Source organism: Ceratina calcarata, unplaced genomic scaffold, assembly GCF_001652005.2.
Source record: "Ceratina calcarata isolate Rehan_Ccalc_2016 unplaced genomic scaffold, ASM165200v1 scaffold297.2, whole genome shotgun sequence".
In the NCBI taxonomy this organism is placed as follows: domain Eukaryota; kingdom Metazoa; phylum Arthropoda; class Insecta; order Hymenoptera; family Apidae; genus Ceratina; species Ceratina calcarata.
Genome location: NW_017152138.1, coordinates 2,486,966 through 2,502,402, shown reverse-complemented (window position 1 = coordinate 2,502,402; position 15,437 = coordinate 2,486,966). Strand labels below are relative to the sequence as shown.

Genomic DNA, 15,437 nt, shown 5'->3' with positions numbered 1-15,437 from the left:
TTTTCGCCAGCGTCAATAATTAATTGGATATTTCCTTCTATACTTTTCAGCACGTAGCTATTTATTATTAGCATTGTTCTTCCGGCGTCTGATTTCTTTTTAATTATATTACATAAACTTTTGGGATTGGCTATATAGCCAATACATCCTTAATTAAACCTAACAGTATTACTGTCGATCGACAGAGATGCAACTCCATCGTCCAGATAAGTGTAAAAGGAAAATTGATCATGTCACACGAAAACGATAGAAGAGAACGAGTCTGATCCATCTCTGACAAATGATGATTAACAATAATGAGCTGAGTATAAGAAAACTTGCGATGCACACCTCAAAAAAGTCATCCCGAGTCATCTAGTAGAGTATATTGATATCGCTCGTTGTCAGCGGATTGAAAACCCAGTTCTACGTCAGCGACGGGATGCGAAACGTGACGTAAGCAAGATTAATGACGCGCGCAATTAGCGACGATGACAGGAGTCTCGAGATCGAAATGAAAAGATACAGTTTTTCTCCCCTTTTTTTTCTTTCTTCAGCATGGAATATTAAATCGGTCTCGCGAACCATAAATGGATGGACGTCCATTCTTCTTGGGTGGAAAATCGAATTATCAGCAGTCGTGTACTAGAGACGATGGCTTTTTGCCGGACGTGAAAGTATCCTATAAGCGACCGGTAAAGGCAGAATGCAAGTAGAACGAACGCACCAGCGCGGTCTGTTGCAAAATCGTTCCGAGATTGTTCGACCCGGCTGCGACTGAGACTGGCTGGCTGACTGGTCGAGCATTGCGGGAGTTTCACAATTCACGGCCATTGTTAGGTGGAACAGTGTTGAAACTACCACGAGTCAATTTTAGAGGCAACGAAAATCAAGAGAATTCTGAGAAACCTCATCACCTGAATATTATATAGAAATTGGAAATGTACATTCTCGTTTGATTATTCCTTTTTCCATCCTTATCTCGATTCAAATTTGTTGAAAAGGTGTCGGGGTCGCGAGATCAACTACGGAGGCGTCACGACGCGCGCTCCCAACCCCGATTCAACGCGCGACGCAACACAACTCCGCGCGTCCCCAATAGCGACCCACTACCCAAGTACTCAGGGGAGAGGAAACAGGGGTGGAATCATCGAGAGGGAGACGAACCCCCGATTTATTCCGTAACTGACCATTCCTAATTCCAACTTTTATCTCGGTTAATCTCCGCAGAGACTGTACCTTTTTCCTTTCCTATTCTCAAGAGATTATAAAAACCGTATGGAAGAGTTTTGTTCAATCCGATTAATACGATTTAAATATACTTGTATAACAAGTATTCCAAAATTCTAATAATTATGGGCTAAATTATAATCGTCTCTACCCCGAAACAATTTAAACAAGTAAAACGCGAGTATTTTATCAAAGAAGGATGGATTATCCGTTCGCGTCACGATATCCATTTATGTAATAAAGTACCGTTTTACAAGTCAGCCTTGAACTCATTTAGAATCAAGTGCAACGATTAAGGGTGGGGCGCTCAGTTAGATCCGCACGGTCCGATCGGTCCATTTTTCTTGGAAAGGGGAGCAAGGGATCGAGAGCCCGTTCGTTATGATAATCCTGAATCCATTGGTCCATGACCCTAACCTATCCCAATCCGTCTCAACCGCGAGGTGGGCGAGGAGGTTAACCCCTGACCGCGAGGTCAACGCTGGCCGGCGCCCGTTTACGATGCAACCCTGCACCCAACCCGGGAGGGACTTAACGAACGAATGACGGTAAACAAACACGTATCACTCTTCCGAATACCGAATACACATGTACCACTTGGCCGCTTGCTGTTAATGAGAAAACCAGAAAGAACCTGAGGCTGAGAGAAAGGAGCAACAACGGTCATAATGGACAGCTTTCAACCGGAATAGAAGCGAGAGAAAGGAAAAGCGACATTCAGTTTGATCAAATAGCGACGAGAGTAAACAGGTGTATGCGATTCTCATAATATTTGACAGAAGTACTGATGATTATCACTCGTAGGGTCAACTTTTAGATCAGCAATAAATTATTTCGACGTCTCGAAACCTCAAAACGATTTTAAATAAAAATTCTATTATACGTTTTATTGTCTAAATAAAAAGAGAAGTAAAAACGTTTCGTACCTATATAGAAAGAGTTTCAAATATTTACGACATAGTTATAAAAATGGAAACAATACTAGTAGCCGGCAAATTCTATTAAATTTCTATTCTACGTTCATCCCTTCTTCTTTTACGATCTCTTTCTCCTCCTTCACGATTTTCTACGATTTCACCGCGTGTCACTTTTGATAACCGACTTCTATTATACTAATAATACATAGCATGTCCTGTTTCCAAGACGCCTTTAGAAAGACAGGAGTCTCCTGGTATATGGCCAAACCCGATCCCGATCGGATTCTCAGGTAGTTTTCTTAGAATCGCTCGTCATTCGAGCGCCCAGCGCAGGTAAAAGTATACTTACAGTGTACGAGCTAGGCAACAATAGAGAGACAAAAAGAAAAAGCATAGATAAGACTCGAGACTCGCGTGGCGTGAGCACTTCCAAGAATTAGTAAGGATGACTCGCGGCCATATGTCCGCACTCTACTATATGCGTTAGAAATTGTCGAGGTCCATGCTCTTTGGAGATTCTGGGATAAGTGTCGTGACGATTTTCGCAATCTTCTTACCAGAAGATTTTCGTCACCTCAGATCCTCTGAGCACTCTTATCGCCGAACACATGGCACGCAACTCCACCGATCGGCCGCGGCGCATTTTTTAATCGCCAATACGATTCGACACGATATATTCACGACTTTTAGAATTTTACAAAATATAAATTATCGATACTACTTTCGCAATAATCTATATTTATCCCATGACAGATGTATATTTATAATGTTTCGCGTATCGCAGATTCTGTGTGCCAAGGTCCAACGCACCGAATGTGGTGGCCTTGATGACACATGTAGCATCCTTACAAAGGATCCCGACACCAACACAGCCTTACAAAGGATTTGTCCCTATAAATATATACTTTTATGTGTATTTCGTTTCATCGAAACATTCCCCGCTCAACGTCCACTTCAAGTACTCCTAAATACTTACACTGAATAATGAACGATTTGAAGCTAGATTTCTAGTTTAGATTCATTCAATTTAATGAAATTAGGGGCAACCAAGAAAGTAAATTTTCCTTCACGATTCGACACTCTCTTCACTGTACTCTACTCTTTCTTCAGTTTCTGAATCAGCATATGTATCTCTACGTGTTCGACAACGGGGGAACAAGAGAGGCAGAGAAAGAGAGAGAAACCAATATGGTGAAGGAAAGGCGAAAAGGATGGTAGAACAAGAGGGGAGGGATCAATGCCGGTTGCCAGGGCAACCACAGGCACCTGATCTTCATCCATTCTGTACCATGCTTCTTTCAGTCCTGCTCCGTTCACGGGAACGAACTGGGACGAAGGGTCCTTCAGGATGCCTAAGGCAGTTTTAGAGAAGGTTGCATTCCAGTACGGCTGCAGATTGAAACATGAAAATGGGACCACCAGCGCGAGGAAATCCTTCAATCGAGCTTCCAACGACATGGGGTGGGTCAGTCAACTTATGTTTCTTTTTCGAAATTAGTTAATTTGGGAAAAATAGCTGTGCAATAAGCAGTGCGTACAAGAGAACGGTCAAAACGCTAGCCTATCGGAACAAATTCAACGTTCACCGTTCGTGTTTCTGCGCACCAACGCGAGTTTTGGCGGGTCGATGTGCCATTGTTGCCCTGGCGGCGGTGGAGGCAGCGCGGGCGGCTGCGTCCGCTTTGTTTTCATCTTTCTCTCCTCTCCTGTCTTCTCTTTTCCCCCTCTTATCGAATCGCTCTCTTTTTCTCCCTCATTTTGTTCAGCAAATAAAAAATAATAAGTTCCAAACAAGACGGGGGAAAAAGAAGAATCGAGAGCCAGAAAAATGTAGAATACGTAATATAGAACGTAGAACGATGATATTTTGTTATCGCACACAGATATCATACACACACACACACATTCTTTCACGGTGTGTCATCGAATAGAGTCATATTTAATTTTTTTATGCTATACTTCCTTGAAATATAGTCTGAGGAAATGTTTTCTGTTCGACGCTCTCCAATGAAGACATACATTAATTGATTAAGCATTTCAATGACCGAAGGCCACGAATTAATCAATAAAACGGACAAAATAAGCACGACTTTTAAGGCAAACCAAATCATTTCAAAAACTTAACTAGGTAGATAGGTATATGTTTAGATATTACGTTGCGTCCTTGATGATATGCAACTCTTATTTGAATAATGTTTCTTACGTTTTACCGAAGGCCAACTTATGAATTATGATATTCCTACAATGAGATCATCTCGAAGAAATGTATAGAATTACAAAATTACATGTAGGATTGATATCTAGTACGTAACAGTTCAATAATTTTGTAATTGAATAATGCGCAAGCAGAATTTGAGTATCAATTACTTACGTTAGACGTGTTTCCTCGAGCGAATTATAAAAACTAGCGATTTTCATGCGCAAACAGAGGAGACTGTCGCCGCGATATCGATAACGAACCGAGTCGTCCCTCGTCTTGCGTTGCTCGCTACGGCAGACTTTCAGTTTCGCGACTGATAAAACCGACAATATTCTGGCTTATTACGCGGAATAAACATGAGTCAAAAAGATTCTTCGCCCCGCGTTGCCACGTATGGACAGCTTCGAATACAGTCTTTTACGGGGAGATAAAAACTTAAAATTAGATATAACACTAAAACCAGGCGGTTATTAATTCTCGAGCTAATCATCTAATGATAAAATTTTGTATCATCAAATGCTATACTTGCACTCAGCTCGCATGCGTAACTGAGATAAGTTCACCGGAAATACGTCACGATTTCTTTTGTAAACTACGAGCCCTGAAACTATTCCTGAAAAATTTCCGGTGGTTCTCAATTTACCGAAATAACTGTACTGGAAAAAGGCGATCCATTAAAAGCCAGTACAGTTATCCCGTCGTAAGCATGGAAAATAACGTGGAAGCGTAGCAGACCGGATGCCGCCGCGGAAGATAGTATGTCACGATGTCAGGCTCGCGTATTTACCTAATCGTAAGCATTTTAAAAAGATCGCATCGTAGCAAGAGTTTATTGTTATTTACCTTAGCATGCGGCCCGATATTGTTCCAGTGACATTAAATGAGAGTTTAAGTTACTGTTATCGTCCCGGCAGCTAATCCTCCGTCGAAGAGCATCACGGGATTCGCGACGGCAATGAATTAAATTGTTTCAAGGTAAGTACTTATGCAGTAGGTATTTCGACCTTAATTGACGTCAACGGCAAGTAAGCACTGACTGGCCAATGGTATGTTCACAAGCAACTGCGAACGTGTTGCTCGATTGTCCCTCGCGGAAAATAGATAACACGTACTCCTAATGAAGCGTGTTGCAATTTTGACGTAAACCACTCGATAAATAGGATATCTGTCGTTCGAATTCATACCTGCTAAGCGTGCGTCGTCCTTCCGGTACGCAATCAGTATTTTTAGCTTAGCCAATGTTTCGTACTGGACGCCTCCCGGTATTATAAAAATGAAACAAAAAAGATCGCGGAATGAGAATGATCTCTGGAAAATGAAAATGGGGATAAAATCTCTTGACAAAAGTGTAGAAGCTCGACCTGAAAACTGAGAATGCTGGCAAGTTTTGCGTGCCAGGTATACGTATACGTAGATATATAGAAAGGACTACCAATAGCGACCCCGTCTCGTGCGTCTTTCGCCCAATCGAGAGGTAAGGTTAGCTCTCCCACTCGCATCGCAAAATGCAACGGAAAATATTACGCTACGAAAGGTATCGCACGTAAGTACGTATGTACTATGTACGTATATACGTACATATATGTATCTACGTACTACAGAAGTGCAACGGAATACATATGTATAGCCAGTCACGCTGCTCCGTTTTCTCGATTTACATGCATATGCATGTACAATAACTATCCTAATGCGATTGTCCATTTATTTCGGAACAATGTTAAGGAAACCTTGTTTTCATTCCATTGGGAGAGATACGAGAGAGACGAGGGTTAACGAACGATCAAGTAACACAGACAAAGAAACTGTGCTTGCCGTCGACGATTATGACATCATAACCTATTAACCAACTCATTCTAAAAACAATCATGATTCTAATCGGAACTACCGCTTTATGGCACTGCCTGTTTCGTTCTATACACGAAAAAAGAAAGTTTGATACCATTTGGCACGTCTGCCTTCCGCCGTCTACGCCTATCTTTACTGTTTATTTCCCATCTTATTTTTATAACCGCGAAAACAACGTAATTTTCGCAAAGACATACAACGTTCCGCTGTACCAAAATACCAGGAAAGACAATTGAATAGCCACGATAGTGCGATTACGGACTTACCGGTTTCCAGTTGATCGTCACATTTCCAAGCTGCCACGAGTTAGCACCCGGTCGGAGTCAGACCGTCACGTCTTCACGCCGTTGTCTCGTCGTCTTTGCACTGGCGAATTTTTCGCGAGATGTTTCAAAGAGCACAAGCACCGTGAATCAAACGATCACACCATACCGCGCAGCAGCAGCCTGCAGGCCATCTTGAAGCCACCGACGAGGCACCAACACAGTAAACCTCGGTAAACCTTATCGAATCAGGCACATACGGTGTATAAGATCCTTCCTCCCAGAAGTACCCAGAAGGACGGAAGACGAGCGAGTGAATGCTCCGCTAACGATATATAAGTGGCGGCCATGATGGCGCCACTTGCCGGCCCTTTCTTTCACTTTCATACTCGCTCGCGTCCAGATGTTACTCTCAAATACGAATTCGATTAGAAGACTTTTGATTTCATTCTATTTTTAATACCCTGCGATACGCAGTTTTTATTTCCTCACAATTCTACATATCAAGATCTGTACTTTGTAACGAAACGACAAAGGATTTTGAACGAATATTATAATCGAATCGAATTTACAATTAATCGAGCGCGTAGCAGACGAATTATTTTATATACAATTTTAATTATCTTTTTTCAGTCGTTTATAATTAATTTACAGAATATTCTAATTACTAGGAATCAAAAGCTATTCACTTATGACTGAGATTTAGCATTACATGCAACTCCTTTTTACACCGGTTGACTTGTATGTTATATATTTAAAAATAATAGATTAAAAGTTAAATTTCACGTAATAAATAATTAAATATGCTACCCTATACTAAATTAACGTTATCGGTGTATCGATCGTTCGGTCGGCTCATAACTTTCTTAAATAGATTTTATTCGAGCACTAAACAATGATATCTACACTCTAGAACAAACATGTTCGCTTGTTCTCCTCGTTAGCGTTATACCGCCACGCCTTTATTGTTGTTTAATATTATCACCGTCACTAGGAATTTTATACGTACATATAATATAATAATCGTTATTGCTTGCCATTGTAACGGCGTTGTTAAATCTTTCACATGGTTTTCACCTGGACTTATCGAAGGGCGAAATATTCCTAAGTACATAAATTCTAACTAATTATACCTGAACAATTTCGTCCCTTCGTTTAGAACCGTTCTGTTAGACCCACGGAGAAAGAATGGATGTATCCTTGGCACATCGTAGTAAATTCTTATTATATAAACGCCTTATGTGTATATAAATAAGTTGTATGATCGATAGCTCGATTCGAGTTATTAAATATATATATATATATATATATTTCTATATATTGTATATATAATATGTATATGAATATTTATGATCTGTACGCGTGTATGACTAGAATATATTATATAGTAATTATCTCGACATGTATCACATGCTATATTGACTATCGCGTTGCGGGACGGGATTTGGAAGTTTCGTTCCTCATCCTTACATCATTTCTCTCTCTGGCAGTTACGTGTACATTGTTAATGTCTGACGCTTGAAAATGTGAGACAAAGAATAATATAAAAGTAAAAATAAAATTCATTGAGATAGATCATTTATTCTTGTCTTGAGGATCGACCTTCGTTCACCAGAGACAGAAATATGCTGTCAGTTATTGCTCTTCTCGGTAAATCTTACCGACTTTGAATGATTATACTCTTAATTACTAGTATCGTACTTTCATAAACTTTCATCTTAGGATCATCAACCATATGGACTAATATTGACTTCACGTTTATCGAACTCGTTACACTCGTTCGCAAATTGTTTATAGTAATACTTTCATCGCGTAATAATACGTCGCATCGTGCGTTCTGGTGTTCATATATGTATGTATTGTACGTGTATGTATGTATGTATGTTTGTATGTATGTGTGTATACAGTCTTAATGGTAAAATGTGATGTTCGATTCCTGGAAGATTAATCGTGTTGCGTGTCACCGAATACTTCCGCGATATATTCATCAAAATCGTTATCAATGCTAAAAGTAGTACTTATTACTAATTCCGTCCTATTAGGAATAAGAAGTCTTTAGATATCCCTGACTCCTCTCACTTCCCGATCCAACCTTTGATCCTACCTGCGTTACACATTCGTCGATTAAAGAAAAAAGATGCTTTAATTGGATTCTCCGCTGGCAACTGTACCGTCAGTAGGAGGACCGCCCGCAGTGACGCTCTGAGGATCGGTGGTCGGAAGTCCCGGCATATCTGGCACACCTTGGAACAATTTGCCTGGAAACCCGTGCAGCAAATCATACGAGACAGGTGTCGGTGGCAAAGCAGTGGTGTGAGCGTGAGGTGACTGCAGAACCGCTATTACTCTTTTCAGTTCCTCCAAAGCGTTTCCTGTGAGGTAAAACGAGCAATTAACAACAGATGACAATATTGAATTCACATTACATACGTTTACCTTGCATGAGAATGTAATTTTTCGCCAAGAGGAGGGTGGCGATCTTAGATAGTTTTCTCACGGACGGACTATGAGCGTAAGGGATGACGGATCGAAGCTCATCGAGAGCATCATTTAAATCATGCATTCTTCTGCGTTCTCTTGCATTTATATTTAATCGCATACTTTTCCCCTGACGAGTGGTTTTCGACTTTGGCGGACAGTTCAGTCTCGATGCTCCTGGCCTATCATTGCCAACGTGCGAACGATGTGATAACAATATAATTATATGGTTTGCGAATTATACGATATGCATATTGAGTCGAGTTTACTTTTCTTTCTCGTGCTTTACCTCTCTTGATCCGGCCTGTTCTCGTCGGACAGACCGCTGGACGAAGCGTGCGGTTGTGGCTGGTGCTGGAAATAAAAGCCGCCCAGGCCAACTGCGCCCAAAGGAGTTCTCCTTCCAGGTGCGCTTTGAGGATGCTCGGACGAATAACCAGCTGGAGGAGCGGAAACGCTAGCGTGAGACGCTCCCGGAACAGGGTACATGGACTCGAGCGACGCTGTGGACTGTGGTGGTAAAGGATGCTGAGATACGAGAGGAAAAATTAATTCACTTACAAAATGTATTACAATAATTTTCAAGTACTGTGATTAATACGTACGGCTGTGCGATGTTCCCAAGCCCATGTGGGATGCGAAGTCGAACGCTGCCAAGATCCTTGTTGCAGGTGCGCCTCAGGAAGGCCCTCTCTCCTATCGTCATCCTCTGTAGAGCTGCTCTCACCGTCGTAAGACCTCATCTCCCGACTTGAACGAGCCCGGTCGAGTACCTCGTTTTCTCTTATCTTCGCTCGAATTCAAAGTTCCTACTGGTGCCTTGTTCGCATTCAACAAATACGCGGTTATTTCGTGAACGTGAAAACATGGACCGATCGGTTATCATCGTTTACGCGTGTTCGTATATGTGTAACGCAGTGTATCGAGTGAACCGTATCATCGACGAGCATAACACAATCAATAGTAACCGCAACAACCCCTTACCGACAAATTTTCTTTCCGCTGCCGGTCGTGCACAGCGCAGGATCCCTCCGAATGCACCGAGGATCAGCAAAATTTTTTGCGCACCACCACGTAGCTGGCCATCCCACGTCCCCAAGAATGTAAATCCTCTCCTTCGATCACGAGAAAATTATCCTGGTTCTTCTTCTCGTCAGTAAAATCACTTTATCTGTCGTTTGCCTCGAGCGACGCCAATTATAGCCATGTTAAACGAATGGTTTCGCGGCTGCACGCCAGTTGCTTCGTCTGGCTTCGCAAGCTGGCACTGTGAGATCATTCACCCCCTGTCAATTTATTTATCATTCAAGCGTTTTCCACGTGCCACGCTATCGTCTATCAGCGTTTCTTCTTTCATCACTCGATTCGACACATTCGTGTTTAATAAAATTAGTCGCCCATCCACTCGCACGTATACGCGCGCGCGCGCGGACCTCGCGTAGATTCTACTTACCGCATCTATTGTTTGCGAGCAGCCTGCGCAGCGCAGGCAGTGCGCATCCATTGCAACCCTAAATGTAGTTCGAAACGTTCCCGACAGGACGCCGCGTCGAACAAGGGATGCTGACCTGGACCAACGGCTGGCGAACCCTGGCGAACGATCAGCCAAGTTATAGGGGTTGCTTACCACCCTTGCACCTTACCATCCGTTCCAGATAGGTCGATATCTCGATGCCCAGGCCCAGATGCCACGAGAAGGGATCGTCCTCAGGGTTCAAGCGAGTGCACGATGCGGCTTTTTTGTCCCATTCGTGACTGGAGTACTTTTCTTTCTTCGAGGGGTGGCTTAATTTCATAGCGTCAACGCTGTTCCTATTTCCTAGTTCCCGTTTAGAATTTTGTTTGCCCTTCGCGGTGGTACAGCGTATATCGGAAAAAGTGGACGTAGCTTCTTCCGTAACCATTGTAGTATAATATTGCATCATTAATTTCCTTTATTATGTAGTATAATATTATTGTAGTATAATATTATGTAGTATAATATTGCATCATTAATTTCCTATATATCCTACATTTTGTTCCCTCTTTAGTACCGGCGGGAAATTGTTTAGAACCTCATCTCCCGACTTGAACGAGCCCGGTCGAGTACCTCGTTTTCTCTTATCTTCGCTCGAATTCAAAGTTCCTACTGGTGCCTTGTTCGCATTCAACAAATACGCGGTTATTTCGTGAACGTGAAAACATGGACCGATCGGTTATCATCGTTTACGCGTGTTCGTATATGTGTAACGCAGTGTATCGAGTGAACCGTATCATCGACGAGCATAACACAATCAATAGTAACCGCAACAACCCCTTACCGACAAATTTTCTTTCCGCTGCCGGTCGTGCACAGCGCAGGATCCCTCCGAATGCACCGAGGATCAGCAAAATTTTTTGCGCACCACCACGTAGCTGGCCATCCCACGTCCCCAAGAATGTAAATCCTCTCCTTCGATCACGAGAAAATTATCCTGGTTCTTCTTCTCGTCAGTAAAATCACTTTATCTGTCGTTTGCCTCGAGCGACGCCAATTATAGCCATGTTAAACGAATGGTTTCGCGGCTGCACGCCAGTTGCTTCGTCTGGCTTCGCAAGCTGGCACTGTGAGATCATTCACCCCCTGTCAATTTATTTATCATTCAAGCGTTTTCCACGTGCCACGCTATCGTCTATCAGCGTTTCTTCTTTCATCACTCGATTCGACACATTCGTGTTTAATAAAATTAGTCGCCCATCCACTCGCACGTATACGCGCGCGCGCGCGGACCTCGCGTAGATTCTACTTACCGCATCTATTGTTTGCGAGCAGCCTGCGCAGCGCAGGCAGTGCGCATCCATTGCAACCCTAAATGTAGTTCGAAACGTTCCCGACAGGACGCCGCGTCGAACAAGGGATGCTGACCTGGACCAACGGCTGGCGAACCCTGGCGAACGATCAGCCAAGTTATAGGGGTTGCTTACCACCCTTGCACCTTACCATCCGTTCCAGATAGGTCGATATCTCGATGCCCAGGCCCAGATGCCACGAGAAGGGATCGTCCTCAGGGTTCAAGCGAGTGCACGATGCGGCTTTTTTGTCCCATTCGTGACTGGAGTACTTTTCTTTCTTCGAGGGGTGGCTTAATTTCATAGCGTCAACGCTGTTCCTATTTCCTAGTTCCCGTTTAGAATTTTGTTTGCCCTTCGCGGTGGTACAGCGTATATCGGAAAAAGTGGACGTAGCTTCTTCCGTAACCATTGTAGTATAATATTGCATCATTAATTTCCTTTATTATGTAGTATAATATTATTGTAGTATAATATTATGTAGTATAATATTGCATCATTAATTTCCTATATATCCTACATTTTGTTCCCTCTTTAGTACCGGCGGGAAATTGTTTAGTGTAAAATGAATGTATTATTTATTTTTTCAAACAAGCTACGCGGTTTCATCTCCAATTTATCTCGAACAGCCAGCAATTCGTAAAACATGGAAATCGATAAAAAAAAGGGGGGGAAGGGGTTGGGAGCGGATGAAAAAAAAGGGTGCAGAGAAAATTTCATAAAATGGCCCGGGGTGAGCAACGGAAATGCAGGGTGGAGTGTCCCGACGCGAGCGGGACGACGGTCTCGCGCGTGTAACGTTGCAGATCAATTTTGCGAACCAGGGAGAAGCGGGGTGATCCGGGACCTCGGTGTGCGGTATGAAATAACGACGGCTGACACACTCTTTGCCGTGCGTTGGGTATACCTGACCGTGGGCATAATTCGACGTATAACGCCGAAATCAAAACCGACTACGCGGCGCGCACACACGCGTCGGACCGCGCATTGTTCGCTGCATCTGTCGTGAACACGACACGAAGAGGGCGGGGGTTGTCATTCGCAACGAACACGTTCGATGAAAACTATGTATCGCCGGCGTTCGACTCGTCTTTGCCCCGGACAATGGAAATTTTTCACCGTCCCGTAAAATGTTTTTTTGTCTTCCCCTGCCCTCCGCGACCCCTCCTCTCTTTTGCTCGTTTGTACTCGTTTTAATTAATACCCGGGGAAACGAAGCGAGACTATATATACGCATACAGCCGTGGGCGGCAAGGATTTTCGTCGATTTTCACGTATAAACGTTCTCGTTTAAAACCGCGTTCAGAATATTTGTTTTTTCATACTATTGTTAGTTTGTAATTAATTTAAAGCCCGGAATTTAATACATATTTCTCTATGGTCAATTATTTTCTTTCAATGGTCGCCAAATGGAATGGTTTCTTAGTTCGCGAAAAAATATCGCACGGTGAGGTAAGAAACACAGTAGGTATGTAGGTGCACGTATACCCTCGCGCTTGTCCGTGTCAGGAGAAAAGGAAATTTGTTACGCGAATGCAACCAGAATTTCAAAGTGTCGGGGGAATCCAGCTAGCTCATGCTTGGCTCAGGACCATACCTATGTAAAATAGATCCATGAGACCAGAAAACATTTCACGTGGATGAGATTCATATAATGCAATCCCACAGAGAGATAGAGACAGATCGATGGGAAAGTAGATAAATAAAAAGAGAGAGCACTTCGTATTTATCATCCTTCGAATACTTGCCTAAAGATTGTCCGCCACGTAGAGGTTGTTGCTCGAATACTAAGAGTTCATAGAAAACAGTTCAATTTTTTATATCGATTGATCAGTGATCTTGTGAGTAAGAATATAATTTAACTTTGAGCCACGAGAATCGATGAATTGTACGTAGCATCTTTTCTACTCATGTGGCGAAATAAATACAGAATTTTTCTGGGTCGAGTATACTCTGTCGTAAACGATTCGTTCGAGGGAAGAGGTCCTCGAATTTTGGTCAGTCGAAATTCGGAATATGACTAACAGCCACTTATCTCGCAACGATAATTCAAACAAATTGGCTGATGGCGTAATTCCCGATTAATTACATAAAAATTTTTAATTTGCCTAATTCATCAAATTGCAATAAATTATTGTCGAACGTATACGTTATCAATGATCCGTGTATAAAAGGTCGCTATCGAAATTTCTCTCGAGTAGGATTCCATAGCTACCGATCTATGGAAATGTACTTGAACTTACTAGATAACTGGATAACAGAGCCCACAACTATACTAGATTACGTTCCATCCCGAGTATGGAGAATTGTTTCCCGATTCGTGAAAGCAACAACAGTTGGAAGTAATGCGGAGGCGAGCATCCGTCGAGCAACAACGCAGAATTAAACTCGATCGAGGGCGGGCAACATCGATAGACCGTCGAGATTATTTCCGCGGTGGCCAAAGAAACAGTACGCGTCCAAGATCCCGTACGAAGCGATCCTACGTGCGGGTTTCACGAAAAAAGGATTTTCCACGTACGCCCATGTACACCATTACCCATGTACTACTTATAGTGCAACATAGTACACCATAGTATGCAACATACAAACCTTGCTGTCCACATGCAACGAGATTCAGCGTATACAGGAATACGAGGAGGAACCGGGCGTTCGTTTAACACCTATAGATCGACCTGGTGAGGACAGATAGAAAGAGAGGGAGATGGAACGCGAAGGATCGACACGGGGAGGTGGTTGAGCGCGAGAGAGTAGAGAGAGCCACGGTGGAATGTTCGGGCTCGTTCGGGGGTGGTTTTCGGTGCGAGGCCCGACCGATGGAAAGTCCTGAGGGATGAGGGAGGAGGTTGCCAAGGCAACGCTCCGTCAGCCTCGGCTTACTTTAGCTCCGCTCGTGCACTCGGATCAATACAGCATCACCGTGAATTCCCGGACCAAACACACCCCCTCGTCACCCACCCCCCTACTGGCAACCGACTCTATCCCCTTCTCTCTGCTCTCATCCCGCGTTCTCTTCCGTCTCGTACCTGCTCATACCGCTGATCCTCTCCCGCTGCTCCCTCGACCTTCTCCGTCTCTCTCTCTCGTCGCCGACCATTCTTCTCCATCTCCCTCGCTTGGTTTCTCGATTACCCTCCGGCTCTTCTCCTCTTTGTTTCACCGTCTGCTCGGTCCTCGTCCAATCATCCCCTGTCCCTGGCTGCCGCTACTTCCTATCGTTCCCTCTCTCTCTTTTATTTGCCGAACGTACTCGCTTCTCCCTTTCGGGGCTTGTGACTCGACCTTCCATCTCGCTCTTCTTCTCCCCGTCTCTGTTTATTTCTATCCGTCGTCGGTCGGGTCGTTCTCCATCGAAGCGATCCCTGTCCGGTCCGCGGGTTTTCGGCTTTCGGTGCAGTGATCGCAAAAATTATCGCGCCGTTTTCGGCGGGTCATCCTCGAAAACAATCGCCAGTCGCCAAGCCCGCCGACGAGACGCGGTTAATTACAGAATCATTCATTTTCTATTTCTTCGCTCTTGTTCTAATCGTATTTGGAAACTTTTACATCGACACATGCTCATATATGCCTATCCACGCAGATTGTACGTATGTGAATACCTAGCTATCTCGGCCACGATGATCGTGATCGAAGCGAAATTCCTGACCACGATTTCCGAATGCCGACGATACGAGCACCCTCGACACGATTCCGCACGCGAGCGATCGATATCAGGCA

At 43.5% G+C, this 15,437-nt stretch overlaps 1 protein-coding gene across 4 annotated transcripts; it reads right to left on the bottom strand.

Moving 5' to 3' along the window:
- Positions 1-6,877: 6,877 nt before the first annotated feature.
- Positions 6,878-11,685, bottom strand: Oli (basic helix-loop-helix family member olig). Of its 4 annotated transcripts, none has more exons than XM_018023209.2 (6): positions 11,213-11,685; positions 10,967-11,047; positions 9,518-9,650; positions 9,202-9,440; positions 8,871-9,094; positions 6,878-8,806 (listed from the first exon to the last, which is right to left on the bottom strand). In XM_018023209.2, the coding sequence occupies exons 2-6, from the start codon at positions 10,969-10,971 to the stop codon at positions 8,577-8,579; spliced, it is 831 nt and encodes a 276-aa protein (XP_017878698.1). In that variant the 5' UTR covers positions 10,972-11,047; positions 11,213-11,685; the 3' UTR covers positions 6,878-8,576. The 4 variants fall into 4 exon arrangements, with proteins under 4 accessions (XP_017878698.1, XP_017878699.1, XP_026668637.1 ...); XM_018023210.2 differs by lacking the exons at positions 10,967-11,047; positions 11,213-11,685 and adding an exon at positions 9,897-10,369 and having other exon boundaries at positions 6,878-8,538; positions 8,606-8,806; positions 9,518-9,731; XM_026812836.1 differs by lacking the exons at positions 10,967-11,047; positions 11,213-11,685 and adding an exon at positions 9,897-10,370 and having other exon boundaries at positions 9,202-9,422; positions 9,518-9,731.
- Positions 11,686-15,437: the final 3,752 nt, after the last annotated feature.